Source organism: Meles meles, chromosome X (assembly GCF_922984935.1).
Source record: "Meles meles chromosome X, mMelMel3.1 paternal haplotype, whole genome shotgun sequence".
NCBI lineage: Eukaryota > Metazoa > Chordata > Mammalia > Carnivora > Mustelidae > Meles > Meles meles.
Window position 1 is genome coordinate 48,869,618 of NC_060087.1, and position 27,223 is coordinate 48,896,840.

Consider the following 27,223-nt stretch of genomic DNA (forward strand, 5'->3'; position numbering starts at 1 on the left):
AGTTTACCAATATTTTTGAGCATTTCAGAGAACTCACTCGTGGTTTCATTGACCTGTACTGTTGTTTTTTTAGTCTCTATTTCATTTATTTCTGCTCTGATCTTTATTATTTCTTCCTAATTGCCTCTGAGCATTTTTTTCTAGTTCCTTTATTAATTTTTTTTAGATTTTATTTCTTTCAATGAGAATATGAGCAGGGAAAGGAGAAGTGGGAGAGGGAGAGGAAGGAGGGGAAAGAATATCAAGCAGACTCTGTACAGAGTCTGACCCTTATCCCTGAGATCACGATCTGAGCTGGAACCAGGATTTGGATGCTCAACCAACTGAACCACCCTGCACCTCTGTAGTTCCTATAGGTGTAAAGTATGTTGTTTATTGGAGATTTTTCCTTCTTGAGATAGGCCTTTGTTGCTATTATCTTCCCTCTTAAAACAGCTTTTCCTGCATTCCAAATATTGTGGATCATTGTGTTTTCATTTATCTTCATGTAGTTTTTTATTTACTTTTATTTCTTGGTTGATCCATTCATTGATTAGTACCATGTTATTTAGTCTCCATGTATTTGGGTTCTTTCCAGATTTTTTCTTGGGATTGATTTCTAGTTTTGTACCACCAAAGTCAGAAAATATGCATGATACATTTTCACACTTTTTTGATTTATTGAGACTTGTTTTGTGGCATATCATGATCTATTCTGGAAGATGTTCCATGTGCACTTTAGAAGAGTGTATTCTGCTGTTTGGGGATGGAATGTTTTGAATGTATCTTAGTTATATCTGGTCCAATGTCCACTGTTATTTGGTGATTTTATGTCTGGATGATCTATCCATTGATGTAAGTGGGGATATTAAAGTCCCCTACTTTTATTACTCTCAATTCTTGTCTTTATGTTTATGTTTCTTTTGTTTCTTTTTTTTTAAGAGAGAAGCAAGAGCATGGGTAGGTTGGTGGGGGTTGCAGAAGGAGAGGAAGAGAGAGAATCCCAAGCAAGCTCCATGTGGAGCCTGAGCACAGGGCTCAGTATTACAACCCTGAGGTCATGACCTAAACTGAAACCAAGAGTTGGGAACTCACCCCACTGCACTACCCAGTTACGCCTGTGTTTATGTTTCTCTATGTATTTAGGTACTCGCATGTTGAATGCATATTTATAATTATTCTATCCTCTTGTTGGATTGTTCCCTTTATCATCATGTAGTGTGCTTCATTGTCTCTTATTACAGTGTTTATTTTAAAGTCTATTTTGTCTTATATAAACATTGCTATCCCATCTTTGTTTTTGCTTCCATATGCGTGGTAAATGTTTTTCCATCCCTTCATGTTCAACCTGCATATGTCTTTAGGTGTGAAGTGAGTCTCTTGTAGGCAACGTATGGATGGGTCTTGGTTTTTACACATTCAGTCACCCTGTGTTTTTTAATTGGAGCATTTAGTCCATTTAAATTCAATGTAATTATTGATAAATATGTACTTACTGTCATTTTGTTATTTATTTTATAGTTTTTGTACTTTTTCTGTGTGTTTTTTTCTTCTCTTGCTCTCTTCCTTTATGGTTTGATGGCTTGCTTTAATGATATGCTTGGATTCCTTTCTCCATTTATTTGGTTATCTATTACAGGTGTTTGATTTGTGTTTATCAGTAAGCTCATATGTAACATCTGATGCATATAACAGTCTATATTAAGTTGATGGTCCCTTAAATTTGAGCACATTCTAAAAGTACTAAAGTTTTACACCCCTCCAACAATGTTTTATGTATATGTTGTCATAATTTGTTTCTTTTTATTTTGTGAATCATAGACTGATTTTTATAGATATAACTGATTTTACTCCTTTTGTGTTTAACCTCCATATTGGTTTTGTAAATGATTAATCTACTACTTTCATTATGTTTTTATTTACCTATGAAATGTTTTCCTTTCATAATTTTCTTTCTCCTAATTATGGCCTTTTCTTTCCCCTCAAAAAATTCCCTTTAACTTTTATTGTAAGGCTGATTTAATGGTGATGAAATCCTTTAACTTTTGTTTGTCTAGGAAACTTTGTCTTTCCTTCTATTCTGAATAATAGCTTTGCTGGGTAAAGTATTCGTGGTTGTAGATTTTTTTCCTTGGGTATTTTGAGTATGTCCTGCCGCTGTCTTCTGGTCTGCCGAGTTTCTGCTGAAAATGCAGTGGGTAACCTTATGGGATTTCCTTTGTGTCTAACTTTCTTATGCTGTTTTAATTTTTTTTTAATTTTTTTAAAAGATTTTATTTATTTATTTGACAGAGAGAGAGATCACAAGTAGGCAGAGAGAGAAGGGGAAGCAGGCTCCCCCCACTGAGCAGAGAGCCTGATGTGGGGCTCGATCCCAGGACCCTGAGATCATGACCTGAGCCAAAGGCAGAGGCTTTAACCCACTGAGCCACCCAGGCACCCCTCTTATGCTGTTTTTAAAATTCTCTCTTTATCACTACTTTCTGCCATTTTAATTTTTATGTCTCTTGGTGTGGACTTCCTCAGGTTGGTATTTTTTGGGTGCTCTCTGTGCCTCCAAGATCTGGATATCTGTTTCTTTCTCCAGATTAGGGAATTTTTCAGCTGTTATTTCTTCAAATAAATTTTCTGCCTCCTTCTCTCTTCTGGAATCCCTGTAAGTGTTGTTACACTTGATTATATTGCTGAGTTTCCTTAAGCTAGTCTTATTTTTTATTCTTTTTGTTTGTTTGATATTTTGTTTGGTTGTTTTTTTATTAACTACTCTGTCTCCAGCTTTCTGATCCATTCTTTTGCCTCCTCTAATCTGTTGATCACCTCCTGTGTATTTTTAATTTTGGTTATTGAGTTCTTCATTTCATATTTGTTTTTCTTTCTTTTTGGTAAGAGTCACACTGAGATCCTCCACTCTTTTCTGAAATCCTGTGAGTATCGTTATGACCATTACTTTGAGTTATCACACATATCGGTTATCATCATTTCATTTAGCTGTTTTGCTGTTGTTTTGTCCTTTTTTTTTTTCATTTGGATCATATCCCTCTGTCTTCTCATTTTATCTAGTTTTCTGTGTTTGTTTCTATGTATTAGGAACATCGTTTTTATCTCCTGATGTTGGAAGTAAAGGCCCTATGAAGAAAAGCTACTTTGGTGGCCTGTAGCACATGTCCCCTGTTTAACAGAACGAGGTGCTTCAGGAGTTGCTCCTACGTGGATTGTGTGTACCATGCTCTTCTGTTTGAGTTGCGTTTGCCTTTAGATCAGTATGTTATAATGGCCTACTTTGCCTGTTTTGCACACACTTGGTAGGATTTGATCCCTGTGATGTTAGGGGTCAGTCTGAGGCTGCTGTGGACTTATCATTGGATGCTTTCAGCAGTCAGATCAGATGCCTGCTCTCAGCATGTTTGCAGGAGCTACAGTACACCAAACTGCGGGGTGCTCTCCCTGCCTTGTCCCCTGAGAGGTTTTTGTTGGTGTGTAGGCCCAGGAGTCAGGCCAGTTTCCTACAGGGGCTACAGAGGTACTGTTTGACAGGGTACTTTCTTTTCACTACCAGTTATAAGGTTTGGCTGCTGGGGCTGTGTTTATTGTTATCTTCCCTTTTCCCTGAGACAGGAGTAACTTTGGAGTAGTGCTGGCCCCTGTCAAGGCTCCTCTCAGGATGAGACATGCGGGAGCTGCTTTGGAAGGACTCCTGCTACATGGAGCAGATTGGATAGGATGGATCTGCAGGAGATTGTGGTAGTGAGGTACATAGTGCTAGTAAGGAAAATAGAGAGTGTTTGTGGTATTTTCTGCAAGTGTCCAGCTATTTACGCTGGGGATGCAGAGAGAAATGGTGCCTACCAGTTCTTTTATTCTTAAAGAAGTCTCCTAAAGATCCCTTGCCCTCTTTCATGTGTTCTGAGATTAGTAAATGAATCTCTTATATGTGTACCCTAGGCACTTTTCACACTGCTGTTTCTATACTGTATCTCAGTGGAGATGTTTGATATGCTGGCTCTTTGAGGATGAAGACTTAGTTCCCTATTACCTTCCAACTCTCACAGAGCTGAGCCAGCTGATTTTAACGTATATGAAGTTAAGTTCCCTGGTTATAAAAGCTGAAAAAATTAAGCCCTGCTTGTTTTCAAGCCAAATGTTATGGGGACTCATCTTCTTAGTGCATCTAGTGCACCTAGGTCTGGGATGCCTAGTGTGGGGTCTACTTCTCTCCTTTTTTTATTCTTGTGGTGTCCCTCTCATTAGTGATTAGTCTGTCTAAGAGTTTGGTTCCCCATGTCTCTGCCCCTCCTACTCTTTTCAGTGTGTTCTCTCCATGATTAGCTGTAGAAAGTCTGTTTTGCCAGTCTTTGGGTCATTTTCTGGGTTGGTGGCACTGATGTGGCACTGATGTTCTATGTGAATGTTTGTGGGACAAGATGAGCTCAGTATCCTCCTATTCCACCATATTCCCCATTTATATCCTTCTTTATATACCTTCATGTCCCCTGTTTTATTGTTCTTCAGAATAGGCAGTTATTGTCCAGGCTAGAAGACCCACCAGGGATGAGATGAAAAAAGATTATAGCTGTCACTGGGTTGACTTAGGAAACATGTATGCACCAGTGGAAGTATAATCACACTGTGTTAAGCTCAATGCCAAGTCCTTTTTAATTGCCAAGTCCTTTTTTTTTTTTTCTCAAGATTTTATTTGACAGAGAGAGACCACAAGTAGGCAGAGAGGTAGGCAGAGAGAGAGGGAGAAGCAGGCTCCCCGCCAAGCAGAGAGCCTGATGCGGGGCTCGATCCCAGGACCCTGAGATCATGACCTGAGCCGGAGGCAGAGACTTAACCCACTGAGCCACCCAGGCGCCCCTGCCAAGTCCTTTTTAATTGTGCTATCTTTGCCTTCTTTTCTAGCATGGGGATTAGTACACATAAATTTCAATCAAGAAACAAATATAGTCCAGCTTTAGTTTATACAGTATAAAATAGGAGGATTTTCTCTTTATAAGCTAAAAGAGAAGATCCTCTAAGAATAATGGTAAGAAAAGCAGTTTTAGAATATTTTGGTGATGTAGAAGAACTCAGTTCCTTTTTGGGTTGGAGCCTAGGAGTCTAAGGATATCCTTTATTTAAACAATTTTTTTGGTAACAGCTGTGGTCAGGAATACTTTTTTTCTATAACTAGTTGCAGTATTGCCTCCAGTGTTTCAGTGTTTGGGCATGTTTTGGTGTTTCTGAGTAAGCTTACAGGCCTTCAAAAATGACTTGGCAGGATTCTGTATTTGACTCTGAAAATTACTTTTGAGTATGTAGTCTTTTTTCCTTCTCCCTCTCTTTTTCTCACTAAGTATTAATTCTGTTGTAATTCAGCAGAAAATTCTGTATGTAGGTTGGGTCTTGAGATTGTGAGGGCTATGTTATTATTATTCTTGCTGTTGTTTTGTTTTCTGTTCTGTTTCCTTTAAAAATCATTTCATTCCCTGGCCCAATTTGCAATAGAAAAATAGCATTCCAACAAATGAGGTCCTTATGGATTTTTTAAATTACTTTTCATTATTTGTTAATCAGCTTATTGTTTCCTACATGCTTATATGTTATATCCTCAAAACTATATTAATGTTCTTTGTGGGATTCTAAACTCAATTAATAAAAGTATACTCTATTTCATTAAAGATTCAAACTTTCAGATCTTGAAGTCACAGTGGCTAGGGTGCCTCCCTAAATCTCAATTTCAAGATAGATATTTCCCTCTGTATGTGTGTGGGTTCTCCAGATAAACAGAATCAATAAGAATGTGTGTGTGTGTGTGTGTGTGTGTGTGTGTGTGTGTGTGTAAAGAGAGGGATTGGCTGATTGATCGATTGATTGGTTGATTTTTAAAGAATTGACTTACACAGCTATTGAGACTGGCAAGTCCAAATCTGCAGGGCAGTCTAGTAGACTGGAGATCCAGGAAAGACTAATGTTGTATCGCAAATCAAAAGTCAGACTGGAGGCAGAATTCCCCCTTCCTGTGGGATGGCAGTCTTTATCTCTTAAGACCTTCAACTAATTGCATAAAGCCAACCCACATTATGGAGGGGAATGTTCTTTGCTTTATCTACTGACATAAATATTAATCTCACTTAAAAACACTTCTCGGTAAAATCTAAACTGGTATTTGGCCAGATGTCTGGGTACTGTGGCCTAGCCACATTGATAGATAAAATTGGCTATCACAGTGTGTACACATGCTCACTACAAATCCACCCAGTCATGGAAAATATCTGTAGATACATATTTGTATATATTAGATAGACTTTAATGTGTATTTGGGTGTGTGTACATAAATAAGTGTAAGATAGATATTTGTATTTGTGTGTGGGGGGGTTATATCTATATAGCCAAATAAAAACAGTCCATTCAGAAGTAATGTATATGAATGTATGTATATATTTGTGTGAGAGAAAGATATCTACAAAAGTTAAACTATTTATTTTACAATATTACTACCTAAAAATGACACAGATTAGGTGATTTGGAATATTAGATATATTTTATTAACATTCCTCTGTATGGTAAATTTTTTTTCCCAACACAGTGCTCTCAGTGAGTACTCGGCAGAAGCAGCAGAGACCTGAAAAATTCTAGTAGCTGTTGTACTTTTATACCTGACCTGAAATGATTTCTGCCATCCTAGTTCATGAAGTAATGAAAAATTACTTGAAAAATTCCTCTGAGGAAAGAGGAAATGCTCCTGTTTAAAATACACTGAAATAGTTACATCTAAGATTTTGCAGTGAAAGAGAAGACCTGTTATATGCTGATCTATATTTGGACTTTTTAATTCAGATTTTTAAAGAGCGAGAAGAAGATCTGAGGCGTTTGTCTCGCCCATTGGAATGTTCTTGTTTCCGAACATCTATCTGGGATGAAACTCTTTATAAGGTGTGTATGTTTCCCTGAGCTCCCTTATTTTAAGATCATGAGAAAAAGCTAAAAGGGTATTGTCAAAAGTAAAAGATTTTAATCTCTGTCATACCCATTTAGATGTGTTGAATTAAAAAAAAATCTACAATAAATTGAAAACTATCAAACTTAAAGAGATTTTGGTTTTGATCTTAAGATTGTGTCGTGATACCTACCAAGTCACTGAATTAGTCAGTTTTATGATGATTAATTTGATACTGATGTTTGTGACAGCAGAGGTATCATTGACCATCATCCATTGTGATCTGTTGTGGTCTCAATGCTGATTGGAGCTGTATCTAATGTTGAGGTACCTCTTCAGGATATAAACTAGTCTGCATCAGTTTGGATGGCATTAGAATAACAATATTTAGGGAAGAGTTTGGAGAAGGGAGTCTTATAATGAGATACTTTATGCCTAGAATATGGTAGCTTCAACTTTCGTGCCAAAGTGGGGATTAGCATTCTTCAACCAGGATTGTTTCCATTGCTGGGATGAATACCATACTGCCTGCAATAGTTGCAGAGGTTACAACAGTAGCTGTATTATGGACTAAATTGAAGTTACCTTATTAGCACATAGGCCCCTTATCCTGCTTCCTCTCTCCTATGAGGTCTAGTGATTTGAAAGACTGGCTTCTTTGCGGTCCTTTCATGGTCAGACCTTTCCTTCAGACTGCTACTAGTATCCATTGAGAAGTCTGACTACAACCTCAATATCAACTGCATCTGACAAGTATCTACAACCAGAGAAGCACAGAAACCTGATTTTCCAAGGAGAAAAATCAATGGACCTTAAAAATAGCCATTGAGGGGCACCTGGGTGGCTCGGTGGGTTAAGCCGCTGCCTTCGGCTCAGGTCATGATCTCGGGGTCCTGGGATCGAGTCCCGCGTCGGGCTCTCTGCTCAGCAGGGAGCCTGCTTCCCTCTCTCTCTCTCTCTGCCTGCCTCTCTATCTACTTGTGATCTCTCTCTGTCAAATAAATAAATAAAATCTTAAAAAAAAATAGCCATTGATTTATTTTTTCAACTAATTCTTTTTTTCCCACTATTATGTTGACCCAGCCTCACTCTAATAACAGATCATTTTGAGATAGCTGTCTAGGAAATACTGCTCTAGATTAATTTGGGCCGAATTTCTCTCAAAGCCTTATTCCCATAGAACAGGTAACCGTGAATAAGGATGGACATGACGCACTGATAAGAACCAACTGCGGTGTGAAGGATGGCAATACATAACACGACCAAAGACAATTGGCTAATCACAATACTGCTGTGAGTGACAATGTCTCTGCTGTGGTTAGCTTTGGTGCCTTCTCCAAGGTAAATTCAGCAGTGACATTAACACCGACCTGGGAACTTGAAACCTGAACCCCCATGCTTAAGTAATAAAACTAATTGGAACAGAGACATAGCACTACTATCTTCTACATCAATGTTGCATAGAGCTGACTTAAATTTTTATATTGTTTTAGACTACAAGCACTCATTGCATATCTGCTTGATGTTTTTGGACACACAAATAACTAAGACCAGGTTCCTGCCTTCTAGTAGGGGAGAAAAGAACATTATACAGCTTACTAGACAAATTGGAAGGAATTACTACAATGGAAATGCAAATAAAAGAGCCTTAAGAGAATAGAGGGAGGGTATGGTTAATTCCAACTCCTTACGTTAGTCTTACTTCTCTGGATGAAGTCTACTTTTGGGAAGCACACAAGTGGACCATTTTTAATTCAATTGGATCAATAACTTATATAGCTGACAATAAGCCTTTTGAAATGATAATGCTACTAATTTCTCTTATAATTTCTTTTGTATGTTATCCCATTAAGGGGAGGGGCCATTTTTCTATGTGACTCTGATATTTTTACAAAAGTGATTCTTAGATTTATGTTAAATATAACATTATTAGTTCTGATCTTTAGAGCAGTCTGCGTTATTGGACTTAAATATTTTGTTGAATGGCTGGATTAGAAACTTTTTATTTGGCCCAGTAAATCAGAGTTTTCGATGATTCCTAAGGCAAATGTGGAACTAAATTAATATTTTTTGAAAATTATCAATGGAAAGAAGTTTTCTAGCATTTTACAAATGTTTGAAACTTTAAAAAATTCCAGCTGGAGGATAAAAATCAAATAGTAGCTTCATCTTCTCATTTTATTTGTGTTATATCATATTTGTTACTAATGTTTGTTTGGGACTCAAATATTACCATATTTTGCTGTCCGTATGTTGTAGTGTACTTACTCATTTGCAGAGGTACAGGACTGAGTACCTGTTAGTAATATTACACTGTACTTCTGTTCTGTTAGGCTTGGTCCAGCATTGTTTATCAGCTGATTCCCAATGTTCAGCAGCTGGAAATGAACCTACGGAATTTTGCTGAAATTATTGAGGCTGATGAAGTGCTTTTGTTTGAAAGAGCTACTTTTCTGGTGAGAAATTTCTGTTCTACAGATATACTTCACACTTAACTTTCTTCTGTCAAGCAACAGAGAATAACACATTGCTATTTTCAGGAAAAACCTTTTCTCCTCTTGTCTTTACATCAGCATGTATATGTATACCTTACCAGCATGTATACCTGATTTATAAAGTAGTATTGTTAGCAGGTGACCTGAAAGAAGACCTTTGGTGTATAGCTCTTCAGTAGTTAGTAAAAGTTAGATTTTTACAAGCAGGCCTTACTATAGACTTTAGATTATTTCTGTAATACTTCTTTGTGTTAAAGAATTCCTAATTTCCTATTGACTTTTATTGTGAAATGAGGGGTATTTTCCTTTTGATAAAATTCTTATCCCACTCCTTTCTCAAAAAACTGATATGAAGACTTGGAAGAAATGTAATGGTCATCTCAGTGACATAACTAAGAATTCAGATGGAGAGGTGGAAGGGGAAAGAGGCACCTTGGTATTTTTATTTTTCTTACATAAATTCAGCTTAACTGTAGAGCCTACTGTGTACATGGCCCTGAGGGGGATGCAGTATTGTGTTTATAAGTAAAATTTTAAAGAATAATAACAAACTAATTTGAGATGTCACAAAGCACTGCATAAGTAATTGCTGATCAGTTTAATAAATATAACTCTAAGAGCAGCTCACAGTAAATAATATGCTTCTAAACTCTATCAGTGCCTGGTGAATTTTATTGATTGATTGATTGATTAACTGATTGGTGATTCTAAAACACATTTCTAAATTTCAAGCTTGGTTCCCCTTCTATAGAATGGAGATAACATATCTGTAAGTTTATTGTAAGGATTAAAATGGGACATTGTAAAGTTAAGCCCTAATGCAAAACTTAACATATAGTCAGTAAACTATTAAATGCTGGTTCCTTCTGCTGTTATTACAGTAGAGGGCAGAGAATGCAGACTGTAATTTTTACTCCTTCCTTTGTGGAAACATTATTTGTAACTGTTGCCATGATTGTGAGTCATACTTCCTTCTAAGTGGTACAGCTGTGGCAAGGAGTCCTAACTAGAGTGTCTTTCTGCTTGAGCCCATTGGTGGGGTCACTTGCTTGCAATTATACTACCCTGTGTCTTCTTTGCTGATAATGTAAAAAGCAACAAACAAGTGAGTTATTCTGATCATCTTGGTGTACACAACATGGCAGAATCCTCCTTTCAGCAGGATTCTTTTGCCTTATCCATTACATGTGATCATAGAGGTTAACTTAGTATAAGCTCCCTATTCCTCAGTAACAGTAACAGGTGGCTTTGGTTTCTCTTGAAGACCAAGATTATTTGTGATGGATCATTTTCACTGAGGGGTTTGAAGTCAAGCAAGGGGAACCTGTTCCACCATTGGTCTAGGAATTACCTTTTGAAAGTTTCACATGGTTTCAGTAAATTGCCCTGTGAGTTTTCTTTTGGTGAGCAACTCACTTTTGTTTCCTACTAGAAACTTTATATCTGAGTATTCAGCCTGTAGGAAATGCATGGTTTTGTTAAAATCTGAAAGCATTAGAGGAAGTATTTTTAGCTAACATGGGTGTCCATAATGAATAATTCATGTATAAATAGTAAATCCCTTGTGGTGGGAAACCTTTAATTAAAACTTTTATTGTTTTTTATGCTTATTTTACTTAAAATTTTTTAAATGTTTATTTTAATTCCAGTTAATATACATGTTATATTAGTTTCAAGTATAAAATACAGTGATTCAACAATTCCATATATCACACTGTGCTCATCACCACGAATTGCACTCCTTAATTGCCATAATCTGTTGAATCCATCCCCCCATTGTCTGCCCTCTTGTAACCATAAATTTGTTCTCTATGATTGAAAGTATGTTTCTTGATTTGTCATTCTTTCCTGTTTTTTTCCCTTTGCTTGTGTGTTTTGTTTCTTAAATTCCACATATGAGTAAAATCATATTTGTCTTTCTCTGACTGACTTATTTCACTCAGCATGGTACTCTCCAACTCTGTCCACGTCATTGCAAATGGCAAGATTTCATTCTTTTTATGACTGAGTAATATTCCATTGTGTATGTGTGTGTGACATCTTATTATCCATTCATCAGTTGATGAACACTGGGGCTGCTTCTATATCTTAGCTATTATAAATACCACTGCTATAAATTTAGGGGTGGGTGTGTATATCCCTTTAAATTAGTGTTCTTGTATTATTTGGATGAGTACCCACAAGTGCGATTCCTGGATCGTAAGGTAGTTCTATTTTTAACTCTTTGAGGAACCTCCATACCGTTTTCCAAAGTGGCTGCACCAGTTTGCATTCCCACCAACAGTTCAAGAAACTTCTTTTTTCTCTACATTCTCACCAACACCTGTTCTTTCTTGTATTGTTCATTTTATGCATTTTAGCAAGTGCAAGGTGATCTCTCATTGTAGTTTTGACTTGTATTTTCCTGATGCTGAATGATGTCGAGCATCTTTTCATGTGTCTGTTGCCCATCTCTGTGTCTTTGGAGAAATGTTTGTTCATGTCTTCTGCCCCATTTCTTAAGTGCATTATTCATTTTTTTGGGTGTTGAGTTATATAAGTTCTTTATATTTTGGGGGTATTAATCCTTTATCAGATATGTCATTTGCAGATATCTTCTCCAATTCCATAGGTTGCTTTTTAGTTTTGTTGATTGTTTCCTTTGTTGTGCAGAAGCTTTTAATTTTGACATAGTTCCAGTAGTTGATTTTACTTTTGTTTCCCTTGCTTCAGGAGACATATCTAGCAACAGGATTATGTGACCAATGTCAAGGAAATTACTGCTTGTGTTCTCTTCTAGGATTTTTATGGTTATAGGTCTCACATATAGGTCTTTCATCATTTTGTGTATGGTGTACAAAAGTGGTTCAGTGTCATTCTTTTACATGTTGCTGTACAGTTTTCCCCAACATCATTTGTTGAAGAGACTCTCTTTTTCCCATTATGTTTTTTCCTCCTTTGTCAAAGATTAACTGACCATGTAATTGTAGATGTAGTCCTGGATTTTCTATTCTGTTCTATTGCTCTCTGTTTTTGTGCCATTACCATACTGTTTTGATCACTGCAGGTTTATTATATAACTTGAAGTCCAAAATTGTCATACCTCTGGCATTGCTTTTCTTTTTCAAGACTGCTTTGTCAATTCGGCATCTTTTATGGTTCCATGCAAATATTAAAATTGTTTCTTGTAGTTCTTTGAAAAAGTCTATTGGTATATTGATAGAGGTTTCATTAAATATGTAGATTGCTCTGGGTATTATGAACATTTTAACAATATTTTTTTCCAGTCCATGAACATGCAGTGTTTTTCCATTTCTTTGTGTCCTTTTCAATTTCTTTTATCAGTGTTTCATTATTTTCAGAGTACAGGTCTTTCACCTCTTTGGTTAGGTTTATTCCTAGGTACCTAGGTATCTTCGTATTTTTGTTCCAATTGTAAGTAGGTGTTGCTTTTGTAATTTCTCTTTCTGCTGCTTCATTATTGGTATATACATGGGCAAGAGAATTCTGTATATTGATTTTGTATCCTGCGACTAATGAATTCATCAGTTCTAGCAGTTTTTTGATGCAGTCTTTCAGGTTTTCTATATATACTATCATGTGCCCTGCCAGTAATCAATTGTTTACGTCTTCCTTACCAATTTGAATACTTCTTTTTTTTTCTTTTTGCTGTATGATTGCTATGTTAGGACTTCCATTGCTATGTTGAATAAAACTGGTGTGAGTGGATATCCTTGTCTTATTCCTGACTTTAGGGGGAAAGCTCTCAGTTTTTCTGTATTAATGATGATGTTAACTGTTTGTATTTCATATATGGCCTTTTATTATTTTGAGGTATGTTCTCTGTAAACCTTTTTTGTTGAGGATTTTTATAATGAATGGATGTTGTACTTTTTCAGATGCTTTGTCTGCATCTATTGAAATGATCATACAGTTCTTAACCTTTCTCTTACTGATGTGATGTGTCATGTTGACTGATTTGCAAATATTGAACTACTTTTGTAACCCAGGAATAAATCCCATTTGATCAGGCGAATGATTTTTTTAATGTATTTTTGAGTTTTGTTTGCCTGTATTTTATTGGTAGTTTTTACATCTATGTTTATCAGGGATATTGACCTGTAGTTCTCTCTCTTTTTTTTTTTTTTTTGGTGTCTCTATATGGTTTTGGTATCCGGGTAATACTGGCCTCCTAGAATGAATTTGTAAGTTTTCCTTCCTTTTCTACTTTTTGGAATACTGTGAGAATAGGCATTAACTCTTCTTTAAGTGTTTAGTGGAATTCACCTGTGAAGCCACCTGGCCCTAAGCTTTTGTTATTGGGAGATTTTTTATTTCTGATTCAATTTCTTTGCTGGTCATCAGTCTGTTCAAGGTTTCTATTTCTTCCTGTTTCAGTGTTGGTAGTTTATGTGTTCCTAGGAATTTATCCATTTCTTCTAGGTTGTCCATTTTTTTGGCATATAGTTTTAAATAATACTCTCTTATGATGTTAGTAGGGTTGGTGGTTATTTCCCCTCTCTCATTTATGATTTTATTTATTTTGGTCCTTTCTCTGTTTTTCTTGATAAGTCCAGCTTAGAGGTTTATCAATTTTTTTTTTTAAGATTTTATTTATGTATCTGACAGAGAGAGATCACAACTAGGCAGAGAGGTAGGCAGAGAGGCAGGCAGAGAGAGAGTGAGAGGGAAGCAGGCTCCCTGTGGAGCAGGGAGCCCGATGCGGGACTCGATCCCAGGCCCCTGAGATCATGACCTGAGCCGAAGGCAGTGGCCTAAACCACTGAGCCACCCAGGCGCCCCGAGGTTTATCAATTTTATTAACTTTTTCAAAGAACAGCCCCTGATTTCATTGATCTGCTCTATTGTTTTTTAAATTTCTTTATCATTTATTTCTGCTCTAATTTTTATTATTTCTTTCCTTCTGCTGGTTTAGGTTTTGTTCATTGTTCTTTTTCTACCTCCTTTATGTATGTGGTTAGCTTGATTATTTGAGATTGATCTTGTTGAGGTAGTCTTGTAATGCTATAAACTTCCCTCTTAGAACTGGTTTTGCTGCATCCCAGAGGTTTTGGACCATTGTGTTTTCATTCTCATTTGTTTCCATGTACTTTTTTAATTCCTTCTTTAATTTCTTGGTTGAACCATTTATTGTTTAGTAGTGTGTTATTTAACCTCCATGTATTTGTCGTCTTTCCCATTTTTTTGTGTGTGGTTGACTTCTGATTTCATAGCATTTTGGTCGGAAAATACACATGGTGTGACTTCAGTAATCTTGATTTATTGAGGTTTATTTTGTGGGCTAATATGTGATCTTTTCTAGAGATTGTTCTGTGTGTACTTGAGAAGAATGTGTATTCTGTTTTGGGATGAAATGTTCTGAATATATCTATTAAATCCATCGGTTCCATTATGTCTTTGAAAGTCATTTTTTCCTTGTTGATTTTCTGTTTGGATGATTGCATTGATGCAACTGTAATGTAAAGTCCCCTACTCTTATTGTAGTATTATTGATTAGTTCCTTTATGTTTGTTATTAACTGGTTCATGTTTTTGGGTGCTCCTAGCTTGTGAGTCATGTAACTAGTTAACATGTCAGAGTCTTGTTCATTATAGGAATTAACTACGCAAATTACTCCACTGAGTAAGAACAGCCATGCACCACCATGCACAGAACTGGGAAAGACCTTTCACTGTCAATCCTGTCCATGTTCAGGCTGGGTGAGGTTTCCAGTGTTGAATCAGATTAAGCCACAGGCTCCTGGAAAGGTGGTTCCCTTTCATCATTTCCTTTAAATTGCAGCTTTGTAACCTCTGGAACCCAAAGGTTCCCTTTGGAACCCAAAGACTGGTTTCCTAGAAGCTACCTCACAGGTCTTGGTTATAATGCCGCTGCATCGTCAATCAGCATCATTTGTGGTTGGAACTACAACAGTATCTGATCATCTTTGAACCTCTGACATTCATTCATTTATATACATCTGTATATATAGATAGATAGATTGATATAAATATAGATATAGAGTTAGCCACTGTATAGTCTATCATTAGTTTTTGATGTACTGTTCAGTGATTCATTATTTGCATATAACACCCAGTGCTCATCACAACACTTGCCCTCCTTAATATCCATCACCCTGTTACCCCATCCCTCTGACCCTCCTCCCTTCTGAAACTCTCAGTTTGTTTCCCAGTTATTTTGTCTCTCCTGGTTTGTCTTCCTCTCTGATTTCTCTCCCTTCAGATTTCCCTCCCTTTCCCTGTGGTATTGCTTATGTTCCACATATGAGTGAACCTCCAACCTTCTTAATTAATGAAAACATTCTTGGCAAATGTTTTCACTCTTGTCTATGTCCATCCAAGAATTAGACCTGTAGCAGTGCAATATTAATACCCCTGGCTATTCCTTTTAATCATGCCCTCAATTCTGAAAACCAGCAAAATAGAACCACTGTTTTATTCCATTATTACTAGCTGCCTATCCAGGCAGCTATGGAAAAAATCTTGCTTATGCTTTATGGTCCTGCTTTGAACACTCTGTTTCAAAGTAAATACTTCAGGCCCATGGGACACTCAGGAGCATGGAGAGGGTGCTGATAAGAAAGAGGTCGGGACAGATGGGGGCTTTCTTCACTGCATACTTTAGATTTTTAAATGTAATACCAAAAGCCACTATAAGTTACAGCTTTCATTAAAATTAATACATTAGGTAATATTTAATGATTAAAAGTAAGTGAGGAAGAACAGCACTGAACCAAAATAATACTTTAATTCTCTGATAAAATTATAATGAAACACTACTGTTTGGGTTATCTATAGGGATGTTTAAATTGTACAGAACATTGGCATAATATGGGAAAGAAGAGACAGTAGGCCAGGTGCCAAGTCTACCTTGAAAATCAGGATGACCAGGAGACTGGCAGAGGTCTGCCTCGAGGAGTAAGTAGCAGAGGGTGATATGACTACATTGCATATTTAAAGGCATTGCTCTTTTTCATAGGTGATTTCTCACTATCAGTGTAAAGAACAGCGTGATGCCCACAGATTTGAGAAAATCAGCAACATTATTAAGCAGTTTAAGCTGAGCTGTAGGTAAGCTATCTTGTGTGATTTATTTATGTTTAAAAAGAAATTATTGTCATTTTGGAGAGGTTCAAATAACTATCCTAGACTGCACTTCTGTATTCAGAAAAGTTCATTTAATCGAAAAGAAAGCTAACCTCTAAGGGAGCCTGCAGTTCACTGAGGTAAAAGTCATTGTCCTTTAATGCAAACTCAACTGATAGAGAAGAAGCATTGAAGAATAAGCAGAATACCCTTCTGAGATACTTGATCGTATTTAGGAAGTAATAAACAGAAAATGTCCAAGAAGTTTTGAAAAAGAAGAAAGTGTCCTACCAAATAATAAGATTTACTATAAAACTATAGTAATTAAAATAGGTAATGATTCAAGAATAGTATAGAATAGATTCTAGAAATGCCTGATCATGTTGTCTCACCTTTGATAAAATACAGTTTGAATCGTAGCATTGTGAATATTGCAAGAAAGAATGATGGAACAGTATAATTTAGTAAAGATTTAATCAGCAAATTTCTTATCCTGGTAAAACTTTGATGCCCAGAAAAAGAACAGGTTTAAGTACAGGTGTAAGTTTACTCTTTTTATGCCTTAGCACTCTCTGAGACTTACTGGTGTGTTTATGCCTACATTTTTAAGAAGAAATAGCAAGTGACATACAATTACCTTATTTGTTTTTGAAGAAATGGGAGCATTTCTTGAATTGCAATATAACTAACATTCAAAAATATAGTTATTAATCACAGTGATAGGAAAGTTTCAACTTAAGCTTCTTAAGTATTAGAGAAATCTTTTGTGACATGATATTTTAACATGGATCTGGGTCTAAGCCCATTTTACAGTCAATATCAAGTCCTAATCCACTTTATGTCTAAGTTACTTTCCAGAGCATACTAAATTCACCATTAGAGTTTCCTTGGAAAACAAAGTGGGGTTCGTGATTAACTACCTTAATGAAGTGGGAAAACGAGGTATAATGCTATGAAATTTTTAACATAAAAGGTAAAAGTGTTTTATATTGATATTATTTTATATTGTTTACCTCTTTTTCTCATTTTTCCTATAGCAAACTAGCTGCTTCTTTTCAGAGCATGGAAGTCAGGAACTCTAACTTTGCTGCTTTCATAGACATCTTTACATCCAACACTTATGTGATGGTCGTGATGTCTGATCCATCCATTCGTAAGTTTAAACATAAATGACATAAACATAGGCTTAAAGCCACATTCTTTTTTTTAAGATTTTATTTATTTATTTGACAGAGAGACACAGAGAGAGAGATCAGAAATAGGCAGAGAGGCAGGCGGGGGGTGGGAGTAGGCCCCCGCTGAGCAGAGAGCCCGATGCAGTCCTCGATCCCAGGACCCTGAGATCATGACCTGCACCAAAGGCAGAGGCTTCACCCACTGAGCCACCCAGGTACTCTTAAAGCCACATTCTTTAAACTAATTGACCTAGAGGTAGTACTTTATTAGATAATTTAAAAAACATTTTGTAGTGGGGATGGTTGCAAAGCAGTATGAATATACTTAATGCCACTGACCTGTATATCCTGAAATGGTTAAAATGGTACTTTTTTGTTATGTATATTTACCACAATGAAAAAGTTATTTTAGTATTAGTGGTAAATAGTTTTTTGTTTCATAGACTTACATTTTGTAGCTTAAAAATAATTTAGACTCTAGGGTATTTTGTTTTTTCTTCATGGTATTTCAAAAATCTAATAACTAAATCAAGGGATTTTAAAGAAAAGAGAATCCAAATGTATTATTTATGCTTCATATAGTAAACATTTTTTAAAAGATCTAATCTTAGATCTTAGATCAATCTAAGTTCTGAACTACTAAATATTGAACGATCTTGTCATTGTATATTCTTAAGTACGATAGTCCCATATCTGTGTTATTGGCATAAAGGGAGGTATTTGGTACTTCCATGCCACAGTAGGCATATCCATCATAACCACTGAAATAAAGGCTCTAGCAGTATTTCTTTATTTTAAATTTAAGTTCAATTAGCCAAGGTATATCATTAGTTATTGATATAATGTCCAATTATTCATTAGTTGAGTACTTCTAGGATTTTCTCAGAAGTTTAAATTATCTCTGATTCACTTGCTTTTCCTACTTTAGGTTAATATTAAAATACAACATAAGATAATGGGTTTTATTCTAAAAGTAAACCAAACCAAAAGATTTTGAAATTTCATTTTGGAAATGTAGTATTTAGTATATAAACAAATCATCTACTTATTCAGAAAAATTAACATGGTTAACTTGAGACTACATATTCCTGTATGTTCTCATACATTGAAAGATTTGGCTCTCTTTTTATTTGTTTTTATTAGTCAGACATTGCTTTGGCCACCTGTACTTATTCTGTTGGCTATCTCCTCCATCCCTACCCTCAGCTTCTGCAGCTACTCTGATCAACATCCGCAATGCCAGAAAACACTTTGAAAAGCTGGAAAGGGTGGATGGACCAAAGCAGTGTCTTCTCATGCGCTAAACATTGCCAAATGTTGTTTCAAAAAATTTAGAAATACTGTTTCTTAATCTTAAGGTATTCATATATGTAGGCTCTGAACTGTGATGCTTACCACTTCTGTATTTCTTTCTTACTCTCTAGTCTTAATGTTTAACCTTGAATGCTGTTTACTAAAATAGCCAGTAAGAAGTTAGAAGATGAGCTGTTCATGGACTTGATGTGACATAAAATTATGTGATATGTAAGTGTTCTGATAACAAGATTCTAATAGTGTGTGTTCTGATAAACTGGTTCTAATAGTTGTGTATGCCAAAACCTTTCCCAACGTCATCTTGTTTTCCTTATCTGATAATAATCTGTAAGTTTGGAATATTACTGTTTTCTCAGCATGCATTAAAAATATTACTTAACTTCAACTATAAATAAACATTGTGGTTAGGGATTTCAGTGTCTGTTTTTCTTTTCCTTGTTTCTTCAAATTTCCCTAAGAAGGAGCAAATGAATATCACAGTTATCCTAGTGGGAGGGGATCTGCTGGTTGGGAAATATTACAGAATAAAGTAGGATAGGAAGGATGGAGGTAGATTATAGCCTTAAAGTTAGGTAGAAGAGTTTTAGATATAATGTGATAAGAAATAGGAAACCATTATAGGCTTTTGAGGAAGGGAATTATATGAAAGGAATTTTGAAAGAAAATTAACCTAGATTGTATGGGCTGACTGGTGGCATTTGGGGAAGCTTTGGCAGTAATGTACACCTGAGATGTGTTGAAAAGTCTCTTCCAGGATGCAGCTGGAGAAGGAATGAATACAAAGTTGAGGAAAAAGAGGATTCATGAGATGTAAGACTTCCTTCTCTGTAGTCCAGAAATGGTTAATTTTATATATTTCATTACACCTAATGGGACATGCCTTCATTATGCTAGTCAAGTAGTAGTAAAATATTTTTCAAGAAGTTCTGTTTTAGGAGAAGCACGGAAGATGGTGGAAGAGTAGGGGACCTTATTTCAGCTGGTCCCATGAAATTAGCTGGATATTTACCAAACCATTTTGAACACCCATGAAATCAGCCTGAGATGTAAGAATATATATCCGGATCTCTACAAGCAGAAAATCTCCAGTGGTCATGAGGTATGAAGGGCAGAGCCGTGATTCAGTGGACAGTTGTTGGAAGATAATCAGAATGGGGAGGGAGTCACCATAAGCTGGTGCTGGGAAGGTGATATAACCCCAGAGGACAAAAACATCCAGCTCTGGAGACCAGGCCAACTCGCAGAGTGGTAGCAGTGGGGAAAGTACTTTAGTATAGCCCCAGAGAGGATCCGGGAGCTGTGGGTTGGAGTGTGCATGTGAACTAGGGGCAACTCGAAGTTTTACAAGCACAAAGGCCAGAGACATGCCCAGCCCTGGGATTGACCTCTGGGAGAATTGCTGTGGGGTGCACCACCAGGGAGGCTGTAGTTTTTAGCAGCATAGACAGAAATGGATACTGTATGTCCTGAAGGCTCAGTGAAGAGAGGACTATGATTTCTCTGCTCTGAGTCAGAGGTTTGGGTGTACCCATTTCACCTCTGACTCTTGGGAGAGATGGAAGAGACACGGGAAGCTGCCAGAGAACAAAAGGTCAAAAAACTGGTTTCCACTGAGCCCACCCTGCTCTGACAGGAGGTAAGCCAACTCTGCCCAAGCAGGGTTACATGAGTAACAGGGTGGAAGGCCCCTCCCCCAGAAGACAGGCTGGAAGAACAAGAGGATGACAACCCTAAGGTCCTTATAAAATGGTGTGTCGTGCTTTGGTCGTGGTTAATACTTTGGACTCTACCTTCCCTCAGCCACCCCTCAACAGAATGACTAAGAGGAGGACCCCCAACAAAGAAAAAAAATCAGAGACTGTGGTCTCTACCACAGACTTAATGGATATGGATATAAGCAAGATGTCAGAGGTAGATTTCAGGGTAGCAATTATGAAGTCGATATCTAGGCTTGAGAAAAATATTAGCGACTGTATAGAATCTCTAAGGACATAAATGAGATCTGATCTGGCCAAACTTAAAAGTGGTACGAATGAGATGCTCTCTAAACTGGATACCCTGACAGCGAGGGTAAAGGAGATAGAAGAACGAATTAGTGAGCTAGAAGATATGATGATAGAAAAGAAGGAAACCAAGGAGGCCTGTAAAAAAGCTTTAAAGCACAAGAGATCAGACTCAGATATATTAATGACACCATGAAACATTCTAAAGCCAGAATTATTGGTATCCCTGATGGGGTGGAGGGAGAGAGCGGTAGATATATTAGAGCAAATCGTAGCTGAGAACTTCCCTAATCTGGGAAAGGAAACAAACATTCATGTCTAGGAGGCAGAGATCAGTGAGAACAGATCCCAAGATCAATGAGAACAGACCAGCACCCTGGCATATAATAGTACAACTCCCAAATCTTAGAACCAAGGCAGGAGACCTGAAAGCAGCTAGGGGTAAGAGATTTCTTACCTATGGAAGGATGAACAACAGAATAACATCAGACCTGTCCACAGAGACCTGGCTAGCCAGAATGGGCTGGCAAGACATATTCAGGGTACTAAATGAGAAGAACATGCAGCCAAGGATACTTTATCTACCAAGGCTCTCATTCAGAATGGATGGAGAGACAGTTTAAAGGATTGGCAGAAACTGAAAGAATATGTGACAAACAAGCCAACCCTGCAAGAAATATTAAAGGGGTCTATAAAAGGAGAAAGGCCCCCAGAGTAATATAGACCAGACATGTACGGAGACATTCTGTAAAAACAGGGACTTCACAAGCAACATGATGGCACTAAAATAATATCTTTCAATCATAACTCAATGTGAACAGCCTAAATGCTCCCAAGAAACAGCACACAGTTGCAGATTGGATAATCTGAAACTAACCAATCTAACAATCCATATGCTATTTACAAGATACTCATTTTAAACCTAAAGTTACATCCAGACTGAAAGTGAGGGGATGGATAGCAATTTTTCATGCCAATGGAACTCAAAACTGGGGTAACAATTCTCATCAGATAAATTAGATTTTAAGCTAAAGACTGTAGTAAGAGATACAAAGGGACACTGTATCATACTTAAAGGGTCTATCCAACAAGATCTAACAATGTAAATATTTATGCCCCCAACATAGGAGCAGCCAACTATATAAGTCAACTGTTAGCCAAAATAAAAACTCATATTGATAGAAATACTTTAATAGTAGGGGACCTCAACACTCCATTCTCAGTAAAAGATCATCTAAGCAGAAAATGAACAAAGAAATAACAGCTTTGAATGACATACTGGGCCAAATGGACTTCAGAGATATATAGAACATTCCACCCTAAAACAACACAGTACTCATTTATCCTGAACGCACATGGAACTTTGTCCAGGATAGACCACACACTGAGTTACAAATCAGGTCTCAACTGATACCAAAAGATTGAGATTATTCCCTGCATATTTTCAAACCACAATGCTTTGAAACTGGAACTCAATCACAAGAAGAAATTTGGAAGAATTCAAACACTTGGAAGCTAAAGAATATCTTACTCAAGAATGTTTGGGTCAACTAGGAAATCCAAGAAGAAATTAAACAATTCATGGGAACCAATGAGAATGATGAGAGATCGATTGGTCCAAAACCTATGGGATACTGCAAAGGTGGCCCTAAGGGGGAAATACATACCCATCCAAGTCTCTCTCAAAAAAAATAAAATAAAATAAATAAAAAGAATACCAAATGAACAAGCTAACCTGACACCTAAATGAACTGGAGAAAGAATAGCAAATAAAACCTAAACCAAGCAGGAGAAGCCAAATAATAAAGATGAGAGCAAAGATCAATGAAAGTACAAAAACAGTAGAGCACATGAATGAAACTAGAAGCTGTTCTCTTTTTTTGTTTGTTTTTATTTCATTTCAGTGTTCCAGAATTCATTGCTCATGCACCACACCCAATGCTCCATGCAATACGTGCCCTCCATAATATACAACACCAGGCTCACCCAACCCCTCACCCCCTTTCCCTCCAAAGCCCTCAGTTTGTTTTACAGAGTCCACAGTCTCCTATGGTTCATCTCCCTTTCCAGTTTCCTCCAACTCACTTCTCTCCATCTCCTCATGTTCTCCAAGTTATGCGTTATGCTCCACAAGTAAGTGAAACCATATAATCATTGGCTCTTTCTGCTTGACTTATTTCACTTACCATAATCTCCTCCAGTCCCATCCATGTTGCTACAAAAGTTGGATATTCATCCTTTTTGATGGAAGCATAATACTCCATAGTATATATGGGCCATATCTTCTATATCCTTTCATCTGTTGACGGGCATCTTGGTTTTTTCCAGTTTAGCGACTGTGGTCATTGATGCTATGAACATCGGGGTACAGATGGCCTTTCTTTTCACTACATCTGTATCTTTGGAGTAAATACCCAATAGTGCAAATACAGGGTCATACAGAAGCTCTATTTTTAATTTCCTGAGGAATCTCCACTCTGTTTTCCAAAGTGGCTGCACCAACTTGGATTCTCAACAATAGAGTAAGAGGATTCCCTTTTCTCCACAACCTCTCCAACACATGTTGTTTACTGTCTTGTTAATTTTGGCCATTCTAACTTGTGTAAGGTGGTATCTCATTGTAGTTTTGATTTGAATCTCCCTGATGGCTAATGATGATGAACATTTTTTTCATGTGTCTGTTAGCCATTTGTATGTCTTCATTCATTGGAGAAGTGTCTGTTCATGTCTTGACGTGATTATCTGTTTGTGTGTGTTGAGTTTGAGTTCTTTATAGACCATGGGTACCAATCCTTTGTCTGTATTGTCACTTGCAAATATCTTCTCCCATTCCGTGGGTTGCCTCTTTGTTTTGTTGTTTTGTTTTGTTGACTGTTTCCTTTGCTGTGCAGAAGCTTGATCTTGATAAAGTCCCAAAAGTTCATTTTTGCTTTTGTTTCCTTTGCCTTTGGAGACATATCTTGAAAGAAATAGCTGTAGCCCATGTCAAAGAGGTTACTGCCTATGTTCTCCTCTAGGATTCTGATGGATCCTGCCTCATGTTGAGGTCTTTTGTTCATTTTGAGTTTATCTTTCTGTACAGTGTAAGAGAATGATCGAATTTCATTCTTCTACACGTAGCTGTCCAATTTTCCCAGCACCATTTATTGAAGAGACTGTCTTTTTTCCACTGTATATTTTTTTCTGCTTGTCGAAGATTATTTGACCATAGAGTTGAGGGTCCATATCTGGGCTTCCTCCTCTCTTCCACTGGTCTATGTCTTTTGTGTGTGTGTGCACGCCAATACCATGCTGTCTTAGTGATCACAACTTTGTAGTAAAGCTTAAAATCAGGCAATGTGATGCCCCCAGTTTTCTTTTCCTTTTCAACATTTCCTTAGCAATACAGGGCCTCTTCTGGTTCCATACAAATTTTAGGATCCTTTGTTCCAGCTCTTTGAAAAATGCCGATGGAATTTTGATCAGGATGGTATTGAAAGTATGGATTGCTCTAGGCAGTATAGGCATTTTAACAATGTTTATTCTTCCAATCCATGAGCATGGAATGCTTTTCCATCTTTTTTTGTCTTCTTCAATTTCTTTCATGAATGTTCTATAGTTCCCTGACTACAGATCCTTTATCTTTTTAGTTAGGTTTATTCCCAGGTATCTTATGGTTCTTGGTGCTATAGTAAATGGAATCGATTCCCTAATTTCCCTTTCTGTATTTTCATTTTTAGTATATTAGAAAACAACTGATTTCTGTGCATTGATTTCATATCCTGCCACATTACTGAATTGCTGTATGAGTTCTAGTAGTTTGGGGGTGGAGTCTTGGGTTTTCCATATAAAGTTATCATATCATCTGTGAAGAGAGAGAGTTTGACATCTTTTGCCAATTTGAATACCTTTTATTTCTTTATATTGTCTGATTACTGTTTTTAGGACTTCTAATACTATGTTGAACAAGAGTGGTGAGAGTGGGCATCCTTGCCATGTTCCTAATATCTAAGGGAAGGCTGTCAGCTTTTCTCCATTGAGAATGATATTTACTGTGGGTTTTTCATAGATTTTATGAAGTTGAGGAATGTTCCTTCTATCCCTATACCTTAAAGCATTTTAATCGGGAACAAATGCTGTATGTTGTCAAATGCTTTTACTGCATCAGTTGAGAGGAACATGTGGTTCTACCCTCTTATTGATTTCATTCTATCACAGTGATTGATTTGTGAATGTTGAAACACCCTTGAATCCCATGGATACATCCTACCTGGTCATGGTGGATAATCTTTTTAATGTACTGTTTGATCCTGTTAACTAGGATCTTGTTGAGAATCTTGACATCCACATTCATCAGGGATATTGGTCTGAAATTCTCCTTTTTGGTGGGGTCGTTGCCTGGTTTGGGGATCAGGGTAATTCTGGCTTCATAGAAAGATTCTGGAAATTTTCCTCTGTTTCTATATTTTGAAACAGCTTCAGGAGAATAGATATTATTCCTTCTTGGAAAATTTGGTAGAATTCTCCAGGGAATCCATCAGGTCCTGGGCTCTTGATTTTGGGGAGTTTTTTGATCACTGCTTTTATCCCATTACTTGGTATTGGTCTATTCAGGTTCTCAGTTTCATCGTGATTCAGTTTTGGAAGTTTATAGGTTCCCAGGAATGTGTCCATTTCATCTAGGTTGCTTAACTTATTGGCATATAACTGTTAGTAATTTCTAATGATTGTTCCTATTTCCTTGGTGTTAATTGTGATCTCTCCTGTTTCATTCATAATTTTATTAATTTGGGTCCTTCCTCTTTTCTTTTAGGATAGTTTTGCCAGTGGTTTACCAGTCTTATTGATTCTTTCAAAAAAACAGCTTCTAATTTCATTGATCTCTAATTTCTATCTCTTTGATCTCTGCTCTAATCATGATTATTTCCCTTCTTGTGCATGTGGTTGGCTTCATTTGTTGTGATTTTCCATTTCTTTAAGGTGTAAAGAAGGCTAATGTATTCTGGATTTTTCAGGGTTTTTTTTGTTTGTTTGTTTTGTTTTGTTTTGCTTTGTTTTTGTTTTTTGTTTTTTGTTTTTGAGTGAGGCTTGATGGGCTATATATTTCCCCCTTAGGACCACCTTTGCCATATCCCTTAGGTTTGGTCCAAATGTCTTCATTCTCATTGTTTTCCATGAGTTATTTAATTTTTTCTTTCATTTCTTTACATTCTTTAGCAGGGTGCTCTTTACCTTCCAAGTGTTTGAATTCCTTCCAAATTTTTTCTTGTGCTTGAATTCCAGTTTCAAAGCATTGTGGTCTGAGAGTATGCAGGGAATAATCTCAATCTTTCGCTATCAGTTGAGTGCTGATTTTTGACACACTGTGTGGACTATTCTGGAGAAAGTTCCATGTGTGTTTGAGAAGAATGAGTATTCTGGATTTTTAGGGTAGAATGTTCTGTATCTATCTGTGAGGTCCATCTGGTCCAATGTTTCATTCAGTGCTCTTGTTTCTTTATTGATTTTTCTGCTTGGATGATCTATTACTGAGAGTATCATGTTAAGATCCCCTACTATTAATGTATTCATATCAATATGACTCTATCTTGATTAACAATAGGCTTATGTAGTTGACTGCTCCTGTATTGGGGCATACATATTTACAATTGTTAGATCTTCTTGGTGGATAGCCCCTTGAAGAATGATGTAGTGTCCTTCTGTATCTCTGACGACAGTCTTTAGTTTAAAATCTAATTTTCTGATAGAATCTATATGCCAGCTTCCTTTTGATGTTCATTGGCATGAGAAAGCCTTACCCATCCCTTCACTTTCAGTCTGGATGTATCTTTAGGTTCCAAATATGTCTCTTGTAGACAGCATATGCATGGTCCTGTCATTTTATCCAATCTGCAACCCTGTGCCATTTTATGGGAACATGTAGGCCATTCACGTTGAGAGAGATTATTGAAGGATATGTTTTTATTGACATCATGTTGTTTGCGAAGTCCTTATTTCTATAAATGTCTTTGTAAATTTCTGTTTTATGTCACTCCTGGGTACTTTCTTCTTTTATAGAACCCCCCTTAATATTTCTTGCAGTGCTGGCTTGGTGGTCATATACTCTTTTAAACCATGCTGGTCTTGGAAGCTCTTTATCTGTCTATTCATTTGGAATGTCAGCCTTGCTGGATAAGTATTCTTGCCTGCATGTTCTCCTCATTTAGTGCCCTCAATATGTCTTGCCAGCACTTTTCTGGCTTGCCAGATTTCTGTGGACAATTCTGATGGACCT

General features: G+C 36.9%; 1 protein-coding gene across 7 annotated transcripts in view; it reads left to right on the forward strand.

Annotated features, from left to right (window-relative positions):
* RRAGB (Ras related GTP binding B) overlaps window positions 1-19,378 on the forward strand; it is a 35,765-nt gene extending 16,387 nt beyond the window's left edge. For 5 of the 7 annotated variants that reach the window (XM_045995969.1, XM_045995967.1, XM_045995966.1 and 2 more), the window contains 5 exons: window positions 6,799-6,894; window positions 9,232-9,354; window positions 16,372-16,463; window positions 17,516-17,631; window positions 18,860-19,378. In XM_045995969.1, the coding sequence (XP_045851925.1) occupies window positions 6,799-6,894; window positions 9,232-9,354; window positions 16,372-16,463; window positions 17,516-17,631; window positions 18,860-18,957 (525 nt within the window). In that variant the 3' untranslated portion in view covers window positions 18,958-19,378. The remainder of the gene's footprint in view (window positions 1-6,798; window positions 6,895-9,231; window positions 9,355-16,371; window positions 16,464-17,515; window positions 17,632-18,859) is intronic. The other 2 variants (XM_045995964.1, XM_045995970.1) reach the window with 2 other exon arrangements.
* The last annotated feature ends 7,845 nt before the right edge of the window (window positions 19,379-27,223 follow it).